This window comes from Chlamydotis macqueenii, chromosome Z (genome assembly GCF_036417535.1).
Source record: "Chlamydotis macqueenii isolate bChlMac1 chromosome Z, bChlMac1.mat, whole genome shotgun sequence".
NCBI lineage: Eukaryota > Metazoa > Chordata > Aves > Otidiformes > Otididae > Chlamydotis > Chlamydotis macqueenii.
Genome location: NC_141593.1, coordinates 48,886,838 through 48,900,227, shown reverse-complemented (window position 1 = coordinate 48,900,227; position 13,390 = coordinate 48,886,838). Strand labels below are relative to the sequence as shown.

Sequence of the window (13,390 nt, the reverse complement as noted above, 5' to 3'; positions counted from 1 at the left end):
GGAGCAAATGTGCTTTACTTACACAAGGGGCTCCACCACAGGGCACTCTCCCTCACAGCAGAGCTGAGTAGTAATAGCCTGCAACACTATCAGCTTGGTTTTTAAGCAGAACTTCTCTGTAAATTGTATTTAACCCGGTGCTTGCCCAGTAGATGACCCACTGTGGGCTAAGAACCCTTTGGAAACAGTCAGTGATAGTTTCTGAGTGGCTCCAGAGTTGCAGCCTTGCAAGGGAAGGCCCCTGGCTCAGTGGCTCTGCTACGCAGAAACCTCCGTTTGCAGGCCCTTTCTTTAGCAGTTCCTGTAGCTGCAATGCCCAAGAAGTCGGGATGACTGCAACTGCAGACCCATGTTTCTTTCCAGTAGCAAGAGCTCAGGGTAGAGTGCAGCCACAGCTGTCCTGGGGGCAGCAGGTGAGGAGACAAGTATTTTAAAAGATGCTTCCAGGACAAGGGAACTGGAGGTGGTAATACTTTATTTCTTGACAAAATCTGGCCCTCTTTCTTTTGGAAAGTTTGGGGATGTTTTGCTAACTAGTTTAAATTGCACAGTTATTCTTTGACAGCCTAAGAGGTCTGATACCACTTAAACTCTCTTAGAAAAGTGTAATTATCATTATAGTTATGTCATAGCTATAGCAATTTAAGGAAGAGACATAGAGCTAAAGATAGCCATGGGCAAACTTTCTTCAGCCAAGCAATCAGGATCTGGGATCTACAGTGTAGCAACCGGAGAGCATTTTTTGACTTTGCATTAAAAAAAAAAACAAACAAATTCAGCTAGCTAGCTTATGAAATGATGTGTTGAGAGACATGAAGCACTATGCTTTATTAGAAGTTTGCTGAGTCATTTTTTAGCTTTCTTTGGATTTTGTCCTACTGGATGTGCCTTAGGGAACAAGGTGATTGCCACATTCAGTGATGAAGCAAAATGCCTGTGCATAATGGCTGCCTGCCTGTGAAACAAATGTCCCTTTCATGAAGACTTTTTTGGTTTTTTTCTACCTTAGGTCCCAAATTTCATTAATGCTACACTTCCAGCCCATGAACGCGTTACTGCCCAAGAGATAGACAACTACTTCCGTCAGGAGCTCATCTACAAGCGAAATGAGCGAATGGGCAGGAGGGTGAAGGACCTGCTGGACGAGTACCCAGACAAGAGTTTCTTCTTTGCATTTGGAGCTGGTATGTGATGGAGGTGCCCTTCAACCTGAACACATTCTTCCCATGTCTGTTAGAAGGTTTTTACAAATGCTTGCCTTAGTTTAAAAAAGGGTCAGTACTTTTACCACGTTGGACACAGAGCAGGGCTTTGCCCTGATAGTCATACCCTAGTAGGAAAATTTCTTCAGTGTAGGAGAGTGTTTTTCTTCAGTATGCAGAAAGCTCGCAGTGTATGCATCAATTGCAATATTTATTAGTTACAGACTTATTTTTTATATGTGTAGTCAAAGATACTGAACCAACTACAGTGCATACACAAAAGGAACAGCTCTTAGACATACGTGTTTATGCTCTGGCCAACCACAGCAGAAAAGCAGGAGAAATAGGAAGGTGAGATGAAAGGTAGCAAGTCAGAGGTTACACCAGTGCTTGCATAAACCTTTCAAGACCACATCCAAAAGAATAACATGTGAAACTGTTTGAATATAAGGGGCTCAGTAAGTGCAAGAGGAGAGGCAAGGCACGCTCATCTTTTACTTCCTGCTGGAGCTCCTTCCCTCTTTCATTGCCCTTCCATAACTACAAGGAAATTTTGTTGGCCCTTTTTTTGGTGTAGAGCATTGGGCCCACATGGGGACAATTTACTCCATTTTCTGCCTCCTAGCAGCCAGCAGGAATCCCTAGACACATCCAGCAGCATGTCCAACTCAGTGAGGTTAACATGCACCTTCAGACTGAAGAGAGTGTAAACAGGATTGGTTTGGCATGACTCCCATCCTTTGTTCAAGCTCCAGGGAAGGAAAGAAGTGAATATCAGTGTTTGAAAACACAGGTGCTAATTCCCAGAGAAGTATCGCATCCCCTCCACCATGAACCATCCAGGCCTTGGAAAAGGGGGAGAACTGAAACTGGTGTCAGGATCCATGTGATGTTTTCTGGTCTCAGTGGCTGCTGTTTTAGTGAGGATGGGAGATCTAGATAAGGCAAGGGAAATATTTACTTAAATACTCTAAAAGCACTGGTATTCATAGTCTGTGAGAATCTCCTCACTTGCAGTGGGGAGTTGTGGTTAGAAACTTACCATAACACGGGTCCTGTGTGTGAGTGCAGGGAGGTAATGAAAGGTGGCTGATAACATCTGTTCAGGCATGCATGAAGATTGTAATGTGTTGTCTTTCTGCAGTATCACTGCTTTATGCAACTTCCTGTCATGAAAGACAGTGAAGCAGGCACAGGTTATGGAGATTTTGGCCATGTCTGCCTGTAAGCTAAGATCAGGGCTTTGCTGTATTCCACTGCTGGTGTTGTTCTGATCACACTTGTCCCCACTGGACTAATGTTCCTGACCAGCATGCCAGTTGTGTCAATTGCAGGTAGCTAGTCTTCTGTCAGGAGCTAGCCACAGATGTTGGGGCTTCTGTAACTGGATCACAACTGAACGATGAGCAGCCCATGCAAATAGACAAATGTGGATGGAGGTATCTGAGTCTGCCCTGCCCAACAGCTGCACTGGACAGATCACATGTCTTTAAAATGCTTTTGTGTCATTTGTCTCTCCTCCTATCAGTTTCCTTCTCTTCCCATGCTTCTGCCCCAAACTGTCTTCATTGTCATTACTGTGCGTAGCTCTGCCCAGAAGAACTGCAGGAGCAGCAGAGATCCTTAGGTATGTCTCTTGTCCTCAACCTTCACAACAGTCCTAAAACCCTTCCCAGTCTTTCTGTATTCTTCCTTTCCTCCTTCTTCTTGCTGTCCTTCTCCCAGCTGCCCCCTTCTTGGTCCCCTGATTGCCGCTTCCAGTAGAGCAGAGTTAAGATTCACCTAGCACTTCTATATTGCAGTGCTGTGTGGAGCCTTGGGCCTATATGAACACTCCTGATGTGTGGGTTATGTGCACATGGTTTGATCTCCAAGCACCAAGCGTGCTCTTCTCATGCTTTTCCATCATACTTTTGAATCCAGACAGGTTCCCTGTTTTCTCTGGAGACTCTAGATTGACTTTGAAATTGTCTCTAATTACACTCTGCCTTTTATACCAGTCCAGCCTCTGTTCTCATTGGCTCTTCCAAATAGCTCTGCTCAAAGGACAGTGCCAGCCTCCACTTTTAGCAGCACAATTCCTCATTATTCCCTTGTTTGATGGCATGGGGGTTTCTTTCTTTTTTTTTTTTTTTTTTTTTTCTTGTTACATATTCATTTTCTAAATGCAATAAGTCACATCAGATGATATAATACAGAAAACAAATAAATATCTACACAGTTCTGATGTCTTCTGAGTGCCCATTACAAATATGAGTGCAGGCTTTTATTGTTTTCCAGCAACCTAGTTTAGCCTTTTGCTTATCCAGATTGCTGTATTTGATAGATAATTATGTGGAATATTTATTTTTATGCCAGTAAGCAGTGAAGATGAATAAGTGTCTTGTGTGCAGTTTTGAGCATTGCTTGAGTATTATACTGTTGTTAATTACTAGAAAAGAGTTCCAGGAAAGTGCTTGCACAAGGCAGGTTAGAATAAGCTGCAGCAGAAGGTGGAAGAGGAGGAGAAAAAGAGAGGCTATAGGAATGGAACTAAATGATCACTGCATTGTGGCTTTTCCTCTTCTGGCCACCAGCGAAAAAAGTATCCCTGAGTAGTTGTGTTAAAATGATAGTAGGATATCAAAGAGTCTCCAGGTTAGAAGGGAGAGAAGACTTTCAGTTGTTTCTTTCCAGATTTTTTCACCCTGTGCTTTTTATTTTTAAAAGGGCTAGGCTTTTTGAAAGGAAAGTTCAATTTTTTCTATTAACCAAACACCATTGAAAAAACACTTTTATCATCAATTATATCCAAACAAGGTCATGGTCTGTGGGTGACTGCAGTATTATAAATACCCCCTCCTGTTATTTAAACTACTCTTTGTATTTTTCTTTTAAATGTGGGAAAATCAGAAAAGGATGATTTATTTTATATTCCAAGTGGACTTACCTGGTTTATCGATATGTAATATATTGGGAAAAAAAAAGCTCATATCTCTTTCCAGGTCTTACTATAGCTGCATGTCTATAAATGTTGATTTTTCTACATGTAATGACATGTGGTAATTTGGATTGTAATAGATTTGATCATTAGTTCCAGCATATTTTATGCTTCTGCTATGTTTTAACAGATCAGTCAAACTCCCCCTGTATTCTGTTGAAAATGTTTCACAGTCAGAGCTCATTTCTGGAACTATTTTTGTCAAGAAGTAATTTAAACTTGCACAAAAGTGGAGAGGAAAGAAATGACAGATTTTGCTGAAACTATCCAGAAAGCTTTGCTTCTGGCCAAAGTGCAAGCATGGGAAGTTTCAAGACGAAATCAGTCTGTTTGAGGAAATTAGAGGAAAGTATGTGAAGAGAGAGATGGTAATGCCAGCGGCATTCCACTAGGTTCAGTAAGGATTCTATCTTAATTGCAGACAGGCCTTTTTGTATGGCGGCACTAGAGTCAGAAGCCAGACCTGCTTCCTGTTGCCAGTGGAACAACTTGTGAAGCAAAGACAGCTACAATCTTTCACAAGCAGTCTTCCTTCTGTATGCATGTTTAATTTGTCTGAACTGTAAGTGGAGCATTCAGGATCTGAATACTAAGCCAAAGTATGAACTGGTGCCTGTTGATTCCACAGACAGCCAGCTAGATAACACTAGGGTTATGGTTTGTCTAAGAGATTCTTATGGACATAGAAAGGGCTTCATTGTCCTCTTGTGCTGTGGAGAGTTTTTCTATTTGTACATCTCTTACATTTACCATTTGTACAGTACAGCCTACTGGCTAAACCTTCACAGAATCATGGGATAGTTCAGTCTTACTGGCACTGCTGGAGATCATCTCACCCACCCTTCTGCTCAGAGCAGGATCATATTAAGCAGTTTTCCTAGGACTGAGTGTGGTCAGGTTCTGAGAATCTGCAAGGATGAGACTCCAGAACCTCTCTGGGCAACCTATCCTAGCATTTAACCACTCTCACAGTAAAGCAGCTTTTTTTTTTAATGTTTCAGTGGGATTTCCTGTGTATAAATTTCTGTTCACTGCCTCTTGTCCTTTCATGGAGCATCATTGAGAAAAGTTCTGTTCCATCTATTTTACACCCTCCTATGAGGTATTTATACATTTATAGCCTTTGCTGGACTCTCTCCAGTATGTCCCCATCTCTTTTGAACTCGGGAGCCCAGAGCTGAGTCATTTTTATTCCAGGATGAGCATGGCTTGTTTGCTTTAGCTTGCTTATGGTTTCTGTTGAAGGGGCTAAAAAATAAGTGAGAAAAAAAAAAAGTAGGTTGCTGTTGGATACCTGGAGTATCAGGGACACTTAGTGAACAATCCAGACCGAATGGAATTGTTATGTTTGTGAGCAGCAGGCCTCAAGGACATCACTGAAGCAGCTTGTGAGAAAGTAATGAAGCCACCTGTAAGAAAGTACTGAAGCCACCTGTGAGAAAATAATGAGGCCGCCTGTGAGAAAGTAATGAAGCTTCCTGTGAGAAAGTAAACGAAGCAACCTTGAAGAAGATCGTAAACAACTTTGAGAAAGTGAAAACATGAAAAGTACGGGACTTTCCAGGTTAATGGGACTTTCCAGATTAGCTAACTGCAAGTAGGAGGGATATGCAAATATAACCATTAGAGCTTAAGCCAATCATGCAATGACTAGTAGGCATATTTTATCTTAGCAATATAAATATGCGCACACGGGACTAATAAATCGAACTACATTTATTACTCATACTGAGTCCTTGTCGTACGTTCCTCCGTCGCTCGCAAATGGTGCCCAAACAGAGACCTACTAGAAGACACTGATATCGGAGCGGCGGAGGCACAGAAGCACCGGGAGCAGCGACTGGGGGGCAAGATCGACTACGCATTTGTCCTTCAGATGCGACGATCCGGAGCCTGAACCGTTGAAACAGGGGTTTGCCGTCTGCCAGGGCTACAGGACAAGCTGCAAAAAAGGGGTGCCTTAATCAGGGAGCACCAATTGTGAGTACTTAATCAGGGAAAAAGGGGTGCCTTAATCAGGGAGCACCAATTGTGAGCACTTAATCAAGGAATAAAAGGGGGTGCCTTAATCAGGGAGCACCAATTGTGAATACTTAATCAGGGAATAAAAGGGGTGCCTTAATCAGCTAGCACCAATTGTGAATACTTAATCAGGGAATAAAAGGGGTGCCTTAATCAGCTAGCACTAATTGTGATCACTTAATCAGGGAGTAAAAGGGGCGCCTTAATCAGGGAGCACTAATTGTGATTACTTAATCAGGGAGTAAAAGGGGTGCCTTAATCAGGGAGCGCCAATTGTGAAACTGCAGTAATGGAAAAGGAGGTAGCCCTAGAATTATTATGCTCTCTATGAGAGGACTGAGTTATGACTAAGCTGTCCTAGAAGCTTTGCTGCAGTGGGCAAAGAAAAGGGATCAAAGGAAGCGAGCAAACTCTCCACCATGTGGAAGCTAATTAACGAAACATTGATAAGCATGAAAGCTGAGCATTCGGTTGCTGCATCTGCTTTTGCGGCCTTAACTCCAGCCGACGGGTTCACCGCCGCTACTAGCATGCTGTTCTTGGGTTTAACGAGCCCTGCCGCCGCCCCGGCTCGTGCTGAGGGTGGGGGGGTTCGAGCCCCAGCAAGGACTCCAGGAAATGCAGCCACAGCCCCTATAACTATAGATATGCGAGCACCAGAGGGAAAAACTGCCAAAGGCTTTTCACCACCATCAGATGTACCACCGCCAGGCACCCCGCCACACTGCGCCAGTGCAGGCTCAGAGTCACGAGTCTTTTCGCCGGCGCCAACAGCTCCGGTTTATCCCCCATTACAACCTTCTTCCCCGCCACCACGGCATGAGGAAGAGGGGGATGAACATTCATCTGGCTTGAAGGACGCACAGCTGCAAGAGACACTAAAAAGGCTGGAAGCCCTAGAGGTTTGCCCAGAAGCGTCGCTGGGAAACTTGTCAACTCCTTCGCCTGTGCCACATCGAGACCTGCCAGCGTCCAACCTATTCATTCTGAACGGAGCATCGGGTGAGATCAGTCTTTTTGCACCTTTGCAAGGGATGCCGGCGGGAGGGGCCAGGGATCCGAATCCAACAGCGCGGTGGAAAGGGGTGATTCGAGATGCCATGATAGAAGGACAGCCTTTTCCCATGGCATTTCCAGTTGTGACTGATAATACTGGGAAAAGTGTGGCAAGCATTAGACTGGAAAATATTGAAGGAAGCTAAAAGTGCAGTTACTCAGTATGGGCTAAAATCATCATATGCTCAATCTGTGTTGCAGCATATTTTTTTTGTCACAGTTGTTAGCTCCTTATGATATTAGAATGATTGTCCAGATGCTTTTGCTACCGTCGCAGCAGCTGCAGTTCTTTCAGTACTGGCAGACTGCTTGTGATAGGGCAGCTGCAACGCCTCGACAACAGGGTGATCGGGGTGCAAACTCAAATGCTGATGGGAGCGGGACCCTACACACGATCTGATTGGCAAGCGCAATTTGCTACCGAAGTGTTACAGCTGGGCCAAGATTTGGCTTATGGAGCGCTTGCTAGGGTGCATGATGAAAAGTCCGGACCTGCCTTTACATCAATAAGGCAAGGTCCCACAGAACCATATGGGAAATTTATTGATCGGTTGCACACTGCAATTATGGCTCACCCTGATCTGGATGATGACATGAAAGCAAAGTTCTTAGATATGCTTGCCTTTAATAATGCTAATGAAAAAAAACTAAGAGAGCCCTTAGTGTGCTGCCAAAAGGATCTAGTACAGGGCAACTGCTGGAAGCTGCCGAGCGAATGTTAGAACAAGAAAAGGCTACAGTCATGGCTGCTGCTGTAGGTGCAGCAGTTAAATCGTTGATATCAATAAAGCGGTACGTGATTAACCGTCTGTAACCCCCATTCCCTCTTCCCCCCTCCGCCCCGTCCCCCAACCCTGTCCTGCTCAGGAGGCAGAGGAGGGAGGTGGAGATGGTGTTAAGCCTGGGAAGAGGGAGGGGTGGGGGGAGGTTGTCTTGTTCCCTTTTTCCTTATCCTGCTTTGGTTTTAGAGATGGTCTGTTTTGCTTGTAGCGGTGGCTTTAAGGATCCCTCCCTATTCTTGTCTTAAACCTCAGGTTTTAGTTTTCTTTCCTCTTATATGTCTGGGGCCACGGCCGCCGCCAGGCACCCCCACCCTCCCGCCCCTGACATGGTTAACAGATACTCCTGTCTGAGTCGAGCTTTGTATAAGTGGAAGGACCGTTCCCTCTTGTAACATGGGGGAAGGGATACGCTTATGTCTTTACAGGAGCAGTAAACAAGTGGATCCCTGTCTGTATCATCTACGGGTAAGCCTTTCAGAACATGTTTGGTTGACCTGCCAGATACCGGTAGGACAGCAACTCTGTGTAAAACAGCAGCAACCACGAGTGCTGAGTGCTAAAACTACAAAAGATGGAACTTTTTGGGATCAGTAAAGATGGACTTCTGTCTATTTTTTTTTTTAACTATTCAAGAGCTAATGTTTCTAGAGGGGTAATGATTGTAAATGCTTTAAGATCTATACATTGCAACGACACAGCATGACGTGATCATGCGAGCACATATCAAAATCCAGACAGCATAAAAGACCTAAACGAAGCATACATAGCATTAAATCTGATTGCCAAGATAATACAGAGTTTTGGAAACTAAGTAAAATTATTGCTGCTTCAGTCTTTACACCTGGTGTGGCAAGTGCCTAGGCATTAACTATGCTAAATAAATTGGACTGTTGTCTTGCTAAGCAAATAAATACTACTGCATCGGCACTATCAACACTGTTAACTGATGTAGATTCTATACACTATGCTACTTTACAAAACAGAACCGCTGTTAGCCTGCAGAGCACATATTTGACAGGCCTTGTTGCATGTGCTGGCCACGCATGCAGCAACGTCTAGTCAGGCCTTGTTGTATGCGCTGGCCACGCATGCAGTAACACCCAGTCAGTACTCTTTCACTGAATCTGCTGAGGGTATAAACAGAGGTGGCTCGGAGCGGAGGGGAGAGGACGGACCCAGAGCACACTTTATTTACAACAGGGGATGCCCTGAAGGTACTGTGCCTGTCTCCCTTCTCTGCTCTGACCCGGCTGATAACCATCATCTTGCTCAGCGGTGTCTTTGGCATAGTTGGGTTAGTAACAGAATAGATCAGTAGTAGATTTTTTATTATTAGCACAAAATCATGGTTGTCAGGATTTTGATGGGCTTTGCTGCATGAATCTGTCTGATCATTCGGAATCTGTTCACAAAAGTATTCAAAACTTGCAAAAAGGAGTACAAAAACAGCAACAAAGTGATGATTTTGATATATTCAGAAATCTTTTGGTGACTTGATATAAGCTTGTTACTAATAGCTGTAGGATACTTATTCATTCCTTTTATATATGTATTTTGATCTATAATTCTGTGTCTTAAAGTGTGTGCAGACTTTAATAGATAAAGCATTGAAACAAGACTCTTCTCATAAACAAAGAAGGGGGAGATGTGGTATTTCGCTGAGTCAGTATGGTATCAGTGAAAGCACACCGACCTTGGGGGAGGAATGCAATCGTGCTCTCAGGAAGAAAGCCATGGAATGAGAAGGGAAGCTTTAAGATCCAAAACATTGTTAGCAGAATTTATGGCTTGTTTCAACAGAGGCCTGCAGAAAACTAGTCATTGCCCTTGTAGATAAGAAAGTTACTGGAGTTGTTATATCTATAATAGTAGAAAAATATTATAGTAGAAAATTACTAGAAGGTAGTGAAACTTAGCTTTGCTTCGTAATCATGAATATGTATAACATGTGATCAGTAATTTTATTAATTAAGCTTGTGTGTGGCATAACTGAGTGGTTGCTGTCCTTGGTTAAAATTGGAATTGTGATACTAGGCATCATACTAGGCATAACATACCATGCTTGCAAAAAATGATTGACAACTCAATACAGACAATCTGCCTCATAAGAAAAAAAAAGGGAGATTCAGTAGAGGCCTACATGAACCTAGTTGATATTGTAGTAAAATAAGGTCAGGAGTACCAAAAAGGGCCATAGGAGGACCATGTTATTTTGGAAAATTGATAATGTTTGCTCCATCTATGAGAACATTACGGAATCATACTCGAGCAAGAAGATCGCTAAAAGTATTGACTCCCCATTGTGATGGTAAATTAACCCAGTTGGGTACAGCTGAGTGGATAGCATTATCTTTATTTGTTCCTTGGGCAGCAACTGCAAAAAGCTTTAGCTAACTTAAATAAATTAGCTTGTTGGGCACAAAAGCAAATGAATTTAACCTCTTGCATGTTATCAGGATTATTAGAAGACATGGATAGTATGCATCATGATATTTTTGCAGAATCTAGCAGCCATTGATTTTTTGTTATTAGCGCATAAGTGGGTCTGGATTGTTCAAAACAAAAAGGGGGATTTGTTGGATACCTGGAGTATCAGGGACACTTAGTGAACAATCCAAACCGAATGGAATTGTTATGCTTTGTGAGCAGCAGGCCTCAAGGACATCACTGAAGCCACCTGTGAGAAAATAATGAGGCCGCCTGTGAGAAAGTAATGAAGCTTCCTGTGAGAAAGTAAACGAAGCAACCTTGAAGAAGATCGTAAACAACTTTGAGAAAGTGAAAACATGAAAAGTACGGGACTTTCCAGGTTAATGGGACTTTCCAGATTAGCTAACTGCAGGTAGGAGGGATATGCAAATATAACCATTAGAGCTTAAGCCAATCATGCAATGACTAGTAGGCATATTTTATCTTAGCAATATAAATATGCGCACACGGGACTAATAAATCGAACTACGTTTATTACTCATATTGAGTCCTTGTCGTACATTCCTCCGTCGCTCGCAGGTTGCCTTTTTTTTTTTTTTTTTTCCTTAAATGCAAGAGGAAGGATACTTAGTGGCATGAAATTCTGACTTTATTATGACAGGAATGGCCTCAGGTGAAGCCAGAGTTTCTAGAAGTAAAGTTCAAATTCCCTCCAGTCTCTCCTGCCTCTTTGATCAGCTAAGAAACTCCAGAAGTGCCAGCTCATAAATAAGAAGTATAGAGGGATCTAAGATGCCTGTGGATGAAATGACTGACTTCACTGAGAGATGCTAGTGGATGTGACAAGTTCAGAAGTGGTCCTCTTAATCTTGTAAACACTGGCAAATTCAATATTCTGTCAGAGTTCTTCTTTCGTTGCTGCTCCTGGAAAAAAAAAAGCATCATTCTGAAGCTTTAAAATATAGTGGATGTTGTCAAGCTACCATTAACACAAAGAAGAGAAAGCTGATGGTGGAAACTTCTTCAGCTACCATTTCTTTTAATTACTAAAGGAGATAATGAATGTGTTTGTTTAGCATTACTCAGACTCTATGGGTTCAAACCTCCAGGAACTGGCTAGTTTTTTCCTGGTCTTACCCCATCATAAGACCTCCCAGAAAGAATAATTGTTATGAGCGGACTGATGAACCAATGTCTGAATTAGCAATTCAGCTAAGAGCTCTGGATCTTAGTTGTCTTACTCCCAGCAGCTGAGTCAACTGATAGTCACTAAACTAAAATCAACTCTTGGATGGTTGATGTGTGATCCAACAACATGCACAAGGATTTGGACATCATTGGGGAAGCATAATTGACCCTGTTTGAGTTGAAAATGAGTGTGTAACCTATCATCTTAGCCACTTGGACGTGGAAAAGAGAGAACATGCTACCACCTATGGTTGCTCCAGAGTCTGCCATAGTCCACCAGATGGCTTTGTCCAGCTTCTCTAGGTTTTGAGGCCATCCTTGGGATGTGGGAAACTGGTCAGTTACGTGTCAGTCTCAGGTGCCAAGTATATTTGATCCACAGGCATGTCTGATGCCTTTCCCCTTGCCCTGTACATCAAAAGAAGAAAAAAAAAAAAACAAACAAACAAACAAACAACCAAAACCAAAAAAAAAAAACAACCAGATTTCCAGGGGAGACTGGAATTGTGCTGATTCTCTGTCCTGAATAGTCTGTTAGATGGTCTTGTTTTCATGTAAAGCTGTTTGCTGTTACTTCTTGAAATTTACTATTCCATCTGGCATTTTTATGTGGGTAATTTTGCAGGAGGAGCAATATTTCTTGTCTCTGGAAAATAACAGTTTAGAGAAAGGACCTGTCTCCAGTGTTTGTAAAAATAGTTAACAATGCTAAGCCCAGGATGTCTCTGTCTATCTTGTGTAGGTGTTTATACCCATAAAAGAAAATGAAACAAAAACCTGCCATGGGAATATGAAAGTTGCCCAGGTAAATGAGCAAAGGCTAGTTTGCCCTTGAAATTCAGCAGGAATTCAGAACCCAGCATGGAAACTTTTAACCTCTCATCAGCACATTTGAGACTGGAGATGTGGATGTGCACAGGGAATGTAAATTTATCTGTGCTTTATATAATGGATTTGAAATGTGTAATGAGGAAATTAATGAAAAATCCACAGGAAGCTGAATCTTGGCAACTGGATCCTGGAGGAGACAAAAAAGGTGGCAGGGCAGGAAGATAACAGAATGATGAAACAGATTAAATGAGTCTTGTGGGGCCACGTTACTTCTCCCTAAGCACAAAGGGCTTGCTGATTGCCTGCTTGCTGCTTCTGTCTCTGGAATGCAGCATCATTTTAGCTGCTCTGAGTGGGAGAAAAGGCTGAGTCCCTGAAAGTGAGTGTGTACCTCTGTAATCTGAGAATGCCAGACACAACCCAGCAGCTTTGAGACTGTTTTCCTTAGTAGCCTCTTTGAATCTGCAGAACACTAATGACAGGGTTTATTAGAACAACCCCCAAAGGGGACAGATAATGTTGTGTGAAGGCAGGACCCACATCCAAAGCCCCAGGGTTCACATGAAGGGCACTCCTTCTGACATCTGTGACACATGAAATGAGGAAAGCTTTGCATTTCTGTATTAGAGGCAGAAACCTCTGTTCCAACATATTAGTGCAACTGTCAAAATCAGCCAGGTTAAACAACTATTTGGTGTTTCTGTTCAGGTACTGACAGTCTAGTGACCATCAGCTTCTTGGCTGTGCTGGGGTTTACCCATTGCTACGTTTATTTGGCAACAGTAGGAAAACTTTAATTTTGTAATGTGCGTCTTAAGCTAGTGGGATTTCAAGTCCTTAATACCTTTTTTTCTGGAAGTGAAGCAGTGGTGTGGAATGAGAGCAGGTCCAGCAACAGA

General features: G+C 42.8%; 1 protein-coding gene across 1 annotated transcript in view; it reads left to right on the top strand.

The window, feature by feature from the left end:
* Positions 1 to 13,390, top strand: part of TRABD2A (TraB domain containing 2A) — an 87,273-nt gene that overhangs the window by 52,682 nt on the left and 21,201 nt on the right. Inside the window, exons 4-5 of the mRNA XM_086770113.1 lie at positions 348 to 351; positions 1,010 to 1,184. Of these exons, the coding sequence (XP_086626239.1) occupies positions 348 to 351; positions 1,010 to 1,184 (179 nt within the window). The remainder of the gene's footprint in view (positions 1 to 347; positions 352 to 1,009; positions 1,185 to 13,390) is intronic.